Genomic DNA, 11,111 nt, shown 5'->3' on the forward strand with positions numbered 1-11,111 from the left:
TGCCCGTATGCAACATTTTAAAGGATGGGTGTGGTCTATTCTACTCACGTAGGTTATTTGTAGCTATCTATATTGAGGTCTGTTGGGGTAGTCTAGCCAATGAGATGTTTAAGGAGGAATTCAACCAATCATAAAATGTCCTTATGTAACCAGGCTAGTGGAGAGGACTCGACGGGATTATCAACAACAACAACTTGTACTTATATAGCGCCTTTAAGGTAGTGCAATGTCCCAAGGAGTGTTATAAGACAAAACTAATAAATTTAACACCGAGCCACAGAAGTAGAAATTAGAAGTAGAAAAAGCTTGGTCAAAGAGGTAGGTTTTAAGGAGCGTCTTAAAGGAGGAAAGAGAGGCGGAGAGGTTTAGGGAGGGAGTTCCAGAGCTTGGGGCCCAGGCAACAGAAGACACGGCCGCCGATGGTGGAGCGATTATAATCAGGGATGGTCAAGAGGGCAGAATTAGAGGAGCGCAGACATCTCGGGGGGTTGTGGAGCTGGAGGAGATTACAGAGATAGGGAGGGGCGAGGCTATGGAGGGATTTGAAAATAAGGATGGGAATTTTGAGATCGAGGCGTTGCTTAACCGGGAGCCAATGTAGGTCAGCGAGCACAGAGGGCGTATATCATTTATATTTATAGAAATTTTACAATGGAAACACAATGACGCTATGGAATTGGCATCTGTTTTATGTGGGATTTAGTTTGCAATGGTTAAAATGTCGATAATCCATTGTCCTCTCCATCGCAGACTGATGGCAAGTGATTCTTCCCTCCATCATTGCCAATAGCGTTCCGTTTTCCTAATTGCTTTTTCAGATTGGAGGGCCGGGAGGGGCTGGGGGGAGGAGAGGTGCGGTGGTTGCAGGGAGGGGGGGGAGGTGCTGGGGGGAGGGGCGTGCGGTGGTTACGGGGGAGGAGGGGGACCGGGGGGCGGGGGGGAGGGGAGGGTGGAGGGGGGAGGGGGGGAGGGTGTGGTCGGGGGAGAGGGCGAGGGCAGAGGGGAGGGGGAGGGGAGGGGGGTGCGTTGGGGGAAGGAGGAGCGGAGGGGGATGAGGATGCGGTAGGTGTGGGGGGGGGGAGGAGGGGAGGGGGGAGGGGCGGGGGGTTGAAGTGGGAGGTCGGGGTGGGGGAGGGTGGAGGGGAGTGAGGTGGATCCAGGGGAGGGGGGAAGGGGAGGGGAGGGAAGGAGGTCCGGTGGGTACGGGAGGGCAGAAGGGGGAGGGGAGGGGTGGGGCGGTTGAAGTGGGAGGGCGGGGGAGGGGAGGGTGGAGGGGAGTGCGGTGGATGCGGGGGAGGGGAGGGGGCCCGGTGTATGATGGGGGGGGGAGGAGGGGGAGGGGCCCCAGCTTGTCGACACTCTTAATCATTTTCAGCGAGAAATCTGCAGCACTTTTGTGTGGGAGGCAGCAGCTCTGTATACACAGGTGGCCTCTGACCACCAGGAGAGGCGGGCTGGGGAAGGCCAAATCCGATCCCTGGCTCGAGGCCTACCTGCCCCTGCCCAGGGTCTCCAGGCACCAAATTCTTTCCGATTCATGGAAGAAAGTAGCCTTTGCTCACCTCTGAACTTCTGATTAAGATGTTTGTCTTGGCAGAAGCCGGGGCAGTCAGTTGGAGGGGAAACCATCCCACGGGAACCCATAGTATTAATACATTTACTGTACACAGACAGGCTAAGGCAACTGTGACAGGCCGTTACTGGACTGGAGTGTAATTAGACTTATTTCCTTCAATAACCGAGCCTGCCTAATCTGTAATGCGCATTATGGGAATAGGAATGTAACGTAGCAATAACTGAGCGGGCCACTAACGCTGTTACCAGCAGTACTCTGGGACCTCATCCACATGCTCTGTGCACACTGAGTCCTGTGCTTCTGAACGATATGATCTTGCTCTCTCGGAAAAGACATGTGCAGCCCGGGTGGCCCGTTTGCTCGCGTTGACTCCCAGGCGAAGGCTTGCATTGCTTGTGACCCCGCCACCACAAGGCCTCTCTCCTCCCCGTGCAGAGTCACTCAGAAGGGGCGGGGCCACCGCAACATGAACGCGCGCATGTTTGAGACCACGCGGCAGTACAGACGAGGCACCAATGGTGTCATGTGTCCTACACGGCTACTGTTGGTACTATCTCAAGGTGTGCCACCAGAGGGCACAGCAGTGGGAGGTTACCTGTGCAGGTGTGCCTGGCCTAGTATAAAAGACAGGCGTGATCCTCACTCTGGAGTTAACTAATAAAGGACTAAGGTCACTACAGTTCAAGTACAAATCCCTCGTGGAGTCACTGGTGGAGCATCTAAGGACACAACAACTGGCGACGAGATTATGAACTTTCACGCGGAAATGGCTACCTTTGGTACGTTGCAGCAGTTCGTCGATAGTCATGATTGGGACGCCTTTGTGGAGAGGATAGAACACTTTTTTTACAGCAAACGACCTGGCAGGAGACGACCCGGCCGCACTGGCTGATAAGCGCCGCGCTATCCCGCTAACCAGTTGTGGGCCCAACGTCTATGGCCTCGTCAGGGACTTGCTAGCACCAGCGAAGCATTACAGTTCAAGCACAACACACTGCCCCGTGGAGTCATTGTTGGAGCATCTAAGGATACAACAAATGGCACTGTGATCGTCCCTGCACCCACCCCCCCACCCCTGACCCCCCCCCCCGACCCCCCCACTAATGGGATAGGGATGGCAACTCGGGCCGGTCGCATTGGTGGAGATTTTATCGCCTGACATCCTGACCACCCGCCCCGCCAAACAGCCACTCCAGAGACCTGAGCAAAAATCTAGGCAGACACTCCCAGTGCCGTGCTGAGGGAGTGCTGCACTGTTGGAGGTGCCGTCTTTCGGATGAGACGTTAAACCTCCGTCTGCTCTCTCAGGTGGATGTAAAAGATCCCGCGGCACTATTTCGAAGAAGAGCAGGGGAGTTCTCCCCGGTGTCCTGGGGCCAATATTTATCCCTCAAATCAACAGAACAAAAAGAACAGATTATCTGGGTCATTATCACGTTGCCGTGTGTGGGAGCTTGCTGTGCGCAAGTTGGCTGCCGCGTTTCCCACATTACAACAGCGACTACACTCCAAAAGTACTTCAGTGCAAAGCGCTTTGAGACGTCCGATGGTCGTGAAAGGTGCTAGAGAAATGCAAGTCTTTCTTTCTTTCTTTACAACCAATGAAGCACATTCAAAGTGCAGTGATGTAGGAAATGCTCAATGTTTACAAAAGAGGAAATACAGAAACTGGAGGAAATAGCTTTCTGCAGCAGCTTGGCGATTTAGTACAATTCGGTATGAGTAAGGGTCTAACTATCTGTACTGCAGTTTTTTTGACAGACAGGCGTCTGTCCAGCCCCGCCCCCCCCTGACCGCACTGCACTTTTTCGACCGACAAGCGACTGTGAAACTTCAAGGTGTGGTTTATCCTCCAAGGGTACCAATCAGAAATAAGGGATTGAGCCTGTTGGCCATTTTTGCAGTACAAATAAGCTCGTCCTATTATAACCAGGGTATAGGCCCAAGTAGCACATTGGCCTGCTCGTGTGTTGCCTGGAGAGAACACCCATGGACAACCACAACAGAAATTGTACAAACTATGAGCATGTCTGTGATAATGTTTAATGGAGGAAACACTCCATCATATGGCATAACCAGTGCTCCAGAGATGCGCGTCTGATCCCTTGAGGTACTGTCACATGACTAAACATCAACAGCCTGAAGGTTGCCATTGACCAGCAACTCAACTGGACCAGCCACATCAACGCTGTGGCCTACTGGAGCAGATGTGTATTCCGCGGCAAGTGACTCCCCAAAGCCTCTCCACCACCTACGAGGCACAAGTCAGGAATGTGATGGAATACTCTCCACTTGCCTGGATGAGTGCAGCTCCAACAACACTCGAGCAAACCGACACCAGCCACAAAAAAGCAGCCCGTTTGATGGGCAACCCATCCACCACCTTTAACATTCGCTCCTTCCACCATCACCGGCGCACCGTGGCTGCAGTGTGTACCATCGACAAGATGCACTGCAGCATCTCGCCAAGGCTTCTTTGGCAGCACCTCCCAAACCTGCGACCTCCACCGCCTAGAAGGACAAGAGCAGCAGGCCCACAGCAACACCACCACCTCCACATTCCCCTCCAAGTCACACACCATCCTGAGTTGGCCAATACATCGCTGTTCCTTCATCATCACTGGGTCAAAATCCTGGAACTCCCTCCCTAACAGCACTGTGGGAGCACCTTCACCACACGGACTGCAGCGGTTCAAGAAGGCGGCTCACCACCACCTTCTCAAGGGCAATGAGGGATGGCCAATAAATGCCGGCCTTGCTGGCGACGCCCACATCCCAAGAATGAATTGTAAATATGTTTTGCATAAAGGGGAAGGAACTGAAGGAAAACCAGTGGACGATTTGCTCTGATATATGTTCTGTACAAGCAACCAGCTCAATATTGAACATCAGAACATAAGAAATAGGAGCAGGAGTAGGCCATTTGGCCCCTTGCCTGCTCCGCCATTCAATAAGATCATGGCTGATCTTATCTTGGTCTCAACTCCACTTCCCTGACCGCTCCCCATAACCTTTGACTCCCTTATCATTCAAAAATCTGTCTATCTCCACCTTGAATATATTCAATGACCCAGCCTCTGGGGCAGAGAATTCCAAATATTCACGACCCTCTGAGAGAAGAAATTCCTCCTCATCGCCATCTTAAATGGGCGACCCCTTATTCTGAAACTACGCCCACTAGTTCTAAATTTCCCCCACGAGGGGAAACATTCTCTCTGCATCTACCCTGTCAAGCCCCCTCAGAATCTTATACGTTTCAATAAGATCACCTCTCATTCTTCTAAACTCCAATGAGTATAGGCCCAACCTGCTCAACCTTTCCTCATAAGACAACCCCTTCATCTCAGGAATCAATCTCGTGAACCTTCTCTGAACTGCCTCCAATGCAAGTATATCCCTCCTTAAATAAAGAGACCAAAACTGTACACAGTACTCTGGGTATGATCTCACCAATGCTCTGTGCATGAACCAGGTGCCGGCAAAGGTCACCTTGGACAAAGATTGGTTCAAAACCATGACATTTTACTTAGGCCAGGAAGCAGAGTCTTGTCATAGTCAACAGGTTATGTTCTATTCTTCTCCGTGCCTTTCAATATCTGCCTGGTATTTAAATTTACTGAACACCAAGGTCAGGCCAGTGTACGAATTAGAGGGAATGGTAGCATAGTGGTTATGTTACTGGTCCAGTTAACCTAGAGGCCTGGATTAATGTAGAGACATGAGTTCAAATCCCACCCACGGCAGCTGGGGAATTTAAATTCAGTTAATTAAATAAATCTAGAATAAAAAGCTAGTATCAGTAACGGTGACCATGAAACTACCGGATTGTTGTTAAAAACCCATCTGGTTCACTAATGTCCCTTTAGGGAAGGAAATCTGCTGCTCTTACCCGGTCTGGGCCGAAATGTGACTCCAGACCCACAGCAATGTGATTGACTCTTAACTACCCCTCTGAAATGGCCCAGCGAGACATTCAGTTGTACCAAAGGACAGTGGTTCAAGAAGGCAGCTCACCACCACCTTGTCAAGGGGAATTAGGGATGGACAATAAATGCTGGCCTTGCCAGTGATGCTCACATCCCGTGAATAAATAAAATGTAAAAAATATAGCAATGCTGGAAAGGCATCTCTAACATCCCAGGGTTGTGGGCAATGGTGCATGGTAATGCCCCAAAATTCACAACATCCCTGCTCTAGTCAATGTTTATTTAGACTTAAAGTTCTGGTTTATACTAGAGTCTGGCTCTGTGGGTGGAGGTAGGCCGAAAACACCTCAGAAAAGCCGAGTGGCCATTTGGCATGTATGACCTGTGACCTTAGATGGTTACCGCTTCTGAAGCCAATGCTGATCCTCACCCAATGTCCGCCTACACGCAACTCCCACTCCCCCAACACATAGTCACACCCCCTCACCCCCCCACGCACACATATCCTCACCCCCCAACATGCACACTCACAGCCTCAGCCCCCACCACACACATACACATGTGCACAGACACCCTCCCCCACCCACCCCCCACACATGCAGAAGCCACTGAGTGAGTGAGAGTGAAATCCGAGTGACACAGATGTCTATTGTAAAGAAAGAAATAAAGACTTGCATTTATATAGCGCCTTTCAGAACCACTGGATGTCCCAAAGTGCTTTACAGCCAATGAAGTACTTTTGGAGTGTAGTCACTGTTGTAATGTAGGAAACACGACAGGCAACTTGCGCACAGCAAGCTCCCACAAACAACAATGTGATAAAGACCCAGATCATCTGTTTTTGTTATGTTGGTTGAGGGATAAATATTGGCCTCGCGACAGTGGAGAGAACTCCCCTGCTCTTCTTTGAAATTTACATCCACCTGAGAGAGCAGACGGGGGCCTCGGTTTAACGTCTCATCCGAAAGACGGCACCTCTGACAGTGCGGCGCTCCCTCAGCACTGCACTGGGAGCGTCAGCCTAGATTTATGATCTCAAGTCCCTGAAGTGGGACTCGAACCCACAACCTGCCGACTCAGAGGCAAGAGGGTGCTGCCCACTGAGCCACAGCTGATGCAGAGGCCCTATTGGCTCTTCAGCTAAGAGCAGCTAGCTCGGCGCCGACCAGTGATTGGTCCAGAGATCGTCCTGGCCTGTGGGGCTCAGTCCAACTGCAGTGGAGATGGTCACTTGGCCGTAGTTTGAGCCCACATTTTCCCTTGCTTTCTTCAAGAGCTGAGAGATGGGGTAAATAACCCTCCCCCCCCCCGGCCCTCCACTCCCCCCATCTTAAATATTCCAGTCGACTGGAATAAAATAAAACAATGACTTGAGCATCGATTCATGTGGGAAGCTCACTCCAAGCTCACAAACATCTGCATTCAATGTACTTGCGGTAGACAGAACTATTTCACTGTGTCAGGGGAGGGTTCATTTGCAGGGTTTTTTCTCGATTTCTTTTCTTAACCTCCTCTGACCCGACTCTTCCAGTTGCTGTGGGCACCGTGGGCTATCTGTCATCTCAAGACGAGTCTCACCTGCCAAAACACATAGAGCGCTACAACATTTACACACGTCGAACCAGCAGCTCGTTGAACAGCGCGCACACAATATGTATTCTCCCCCCGCACCCCCCGCCGGCCAGGGTTTATTAAATTTTCTCTCCTCTGGCCCCGGGCCAGGATTCGACAGCGAGGAGGGCTTCCTATATCACCTTGGCACTCACTGTCTCTGACAACAGAGGGCTGGAAGGTATAAGAGGTTTTTTTTTTGGGGGGGAGGGGGGGGGGGTTTTCTCTCTCGCTGGTGTGAGTTTTTCCAACCGGAGTGATTTATTTCCGAAGCAGCAGACCCCTTATGCTCTGTGGATTATGCCGAACGGCGGTTGGGATGCTGGTCTGGGCAAGAACTCACTGGGGTGTGCTGCAACGTAATCGATCTGGCCTGCTACTTTTAAACCAAAATAGATCTATTTTTTTAAATAAAAAGGACGCATAAGGCAAACATTTACGCGGGAAAAGAATACGATTTATGCCTCGAGTGCGTGGTTGAAAAGTTCAGCAACTAGAGGGCATGCATTGCTGGGGTTAGCCTAATCCTTCACGGAGCTGGAAGTTTTGAAGCTAGCCCGTGAGGCATACACACCGCGGAGGGGGAGGGTTTCAGCGAATGAAGACAGGGTGGCTGGGTGACGGTAGAATTGCATTCGGGAAGTGGAGACGGTGCTCAGGGTAAAGTTAACCGCGCATCATAACTGGGCCACAAAGCTGCACCAACCACGTTCGTCAGTGCCAGAGAGTCAGTGGCAGAACCAATAACATCCCAACACAGCGGCAAATGACATATAGAAAGACCTGAATTTCTATAGCGCCTTCCACCACCACCGGACGTCCCAAAGTGCTTTACGGCCAATGAAGTACCTTTCGGAGTGTCGTCACTGCTGTAATAGAAACATAGAAACATAGAAAGTAGCTGCAGGAGTAGGCCATTCGGCCCTTCGAGCCTGCACCGCCATTCAATATGATCGTGGCTGACCATGCAACGTCACTACCCCATTCCTGCTTTCTCTCCATACCCCCTGATCCCTTTAGCCGTAAGGGCCACATCTACCTCCCCTTTGAATATATCTAACATAGAAACATAGAAAATAGGTGCAGGAGTAGGCCATTCGGCCCTTCGAGCCTGCACCACCATTCAATATGATCACGGCTGATCATGCAACTTCAGAACCCCATTCCTGCTTTCTCTCCATACCCCCTGATCCCTTTAGCCGTAAGGGTCACATCTAACTCCCTTTTGAATATATCTAACGAACTGGCCTCAACAACTTGTCGGAGGTGCCACCTTGCGGATGAGACGTAGGCAAACATGTTGTTCACAGTAGGTCCCTTAAACATCAACGTGACAAACGACAAAATAATCGGTTTCGATGGTGTTGATTAATGGATCAAGTGCTACGGGATCTTTAACCCTTTAACCTCCACTTGAACAACCCCCCCCCCCGAGATGTCTGCGCTCCTCTAATTCTGGTCTCTTGAGCATCCCTGATTATGATTGCTCAACTATTGGTGGCTGGGCCCCAAGCTCTGGGACTCACTGCCTAAACCTTTCCATCTCTCTCCCTCTCTTTCCTCCTTTAAGACGCTCCTTAAAACCTACCTCTTTGACCAAGCTTTTGGTCACCTGCCCTAATTTTTCCTTATGCGGCTCGGTGTTAAATTTTTTATCTCTGTGAAATGTCTGGGGATGTTTCACTACTTTAAAGGCGCTACATAAATACAAGTTGTTGCTGTTTTGAACAGCTAGACAGGGCCTCGGTTTAATGTTTCATCCAAAAGATGGCACCTCCGACAGTGCTGCGCTCCCTGAGTACTGAAGGGTCAACCAGGTTATGTGCTTAAATCAGGAGAGAGATCCACTCTTCCAGATTAGAAAGAAAGCATTTATATAGCGCCTTTCACCACCTCAAGACGTCTCAAAGCGCTTTACAGCCAATGAAGTAATTTTGAAATGTAGTCACTGTTGTAATATGGGAAACATAGCAGCCAATTAGCGCACAGCAAGCTCCCACAATGACTAGGTAACTTGTGTTCTAGTGATATTGGTTGAGCGATAAATATTGGCCAGGACACCGGGGATAACTCCCCCTGCTCTTCTTCAAAATAGTGCCATGGAACCTGAGAGGGCAGACGGGGCCTTAGTTTAACGTCACATCTGAAAGACGGCACCTCCGACAGTGCAGCACTCCCTCAGCACTGCACTGGGAGTGTCGACCTAGATTTTTGTGCTCAAGTCTCTGCATTGAGGGTTGAACCTACAACCTTCTGACTCAGAGGTGAGAGTGGTACCCACTGAGCCATGGCTGACACCACCCAGGCAGTGAAGGTGAACATTACTCCCCCGCCCCCGCTGCCTCAGGCTCCGACACGCAGAATGGCCACTGGAGAGTCGTGGGGCCTGTTGAACCCTACTGACCCCGTTGGAAATTTCAGAAGATGAGGAGAGAAGTTGGAGGGATACCCGCACAAATGTGCGCATACGTGCAGAAGCAAGCACACACAAACATACATACACACAAACACACACACAAACACACACACACACACACACACACACAAACACACACACACACAAACACACACACACAAACACACACACACACAAACACACACACACAAACACACAAACACACACACACACAAACACACACACACAAACATACATACACACAAACACACACACACAAACACACACACACACAAACACACACACAAACACACACACACAAACACACACACACACAAACACACACACAAACATACATACACACAAACACACACACACACAAACACACAAACACACACACACAAACATACATACACACAAACACACACACACACAAACACACACACAAACATACATACACACAAACACACACACACATAAACACACACACAAACATACATACACACAAACACACACGCACACAAACACACACACAAACATACATACACACAAACACACACACACACAAACACACACACAAACATACATACACACAAACACACACACACACATAAACACACACACAAACATACATACACACAAACACACACACACACAAACACACACACAAACATACATACACACAAACACACACAAACACACACACAAACATACACACACACAAACACACACACACACATAAACACACACACAAACATACATACACACAAACACACACACACACAAACACACACACAAACATACATACACACAAACACACACACACACAAACACACACACAAACATACACACACACAAACACACACACACACATAAACACACACACAAACATACATACACACAAACACACACGCACACAAACACACACACAAACATACATACACACAAACACACACACACACAAACACACACACACACAAACACACACACACACACATACATACACACAAACACACACACACACAAACACACAAACACACACAAACATACATACACACAAACACACAAACACACACACACACACACACAAACACAAACACACACACATACATACACACACACACAAACATAAACACACATACATAAACACACACACAAACACAATTACATACATACACATATGCGCAAATGCACACATAAATACATACAATCACACGCACACATGCTCGCGCACAGAGGCACACAATCACACACATGCACATGCACACATATACACGGAAAAAAAATCTGTCAAAGACATAATGAAGTGATTACAGGAAGAGAAGCGAACACTCTCCAGAATCATGAAAAGAGATGTGCTGACAGCAAATGGTTTTTAAAGGGCACCTATCCAACCTAAATCCCTGAGCTTGCACACGTTTAATAACGCACGTTGCATACCCTGTACAAACGGACGGCACACAGGACTGCCACAAGGGAGCAGTGCACCAGCTACCCTCGGGGAAAGGCCCACCATTTGTCTGTCTGCTGCACCCCCTCGGAGATGTTAGGCAAATGAATAGCAGGTCCTCCATCACCAGCACAGCTTGCCTGGCCCTCAGAT

General features: G+C 49.5%; 1 protein-coding gene across 1 annotated transcript in view; it reads right to left on the reverse strand.

Annotated features, from left to right (window-relative positions):
• The window catches only part of LOC139238021 (uncharacterized), a 30,478-nt gene extending 19,858 nt beyond the window's left edge, over positions 1-10,620 (reverse strand). The window contains exons 1-2 of the mRNA XM_070867417.1: positions 10,338-10,620; positions 9,623-10,291 (exon numbers count right to left, since the gene is read on the reverse strand). Coding sequence (XP_070723518.1) covers positions 9,623-10,291; positions 10,338-10,620 — 952 coding nt within the window. The remainder of the gene's footprint in view (positions 1-9,622; positions 10,292-10,337) is intronic.
• Positions 10,621-11,111: the final 491 nt, after the last annotated feature.

The sequence above is a fragment of the Pristiophorus japonicus genome, chromosome 24, assembly GCF_044704955.1.
Source record: "Pristiophorus japonicus isolate sPriJap1 chromosome 24, sPriJap1.hap1, whole genome shotgun sequence".
Lineage (NCBI taxonomy): Eukaryota > Metazoa > Chordata > Chondrichthyes > Pristiophoridae > Pristiophorus > Pristiophorus japonicus.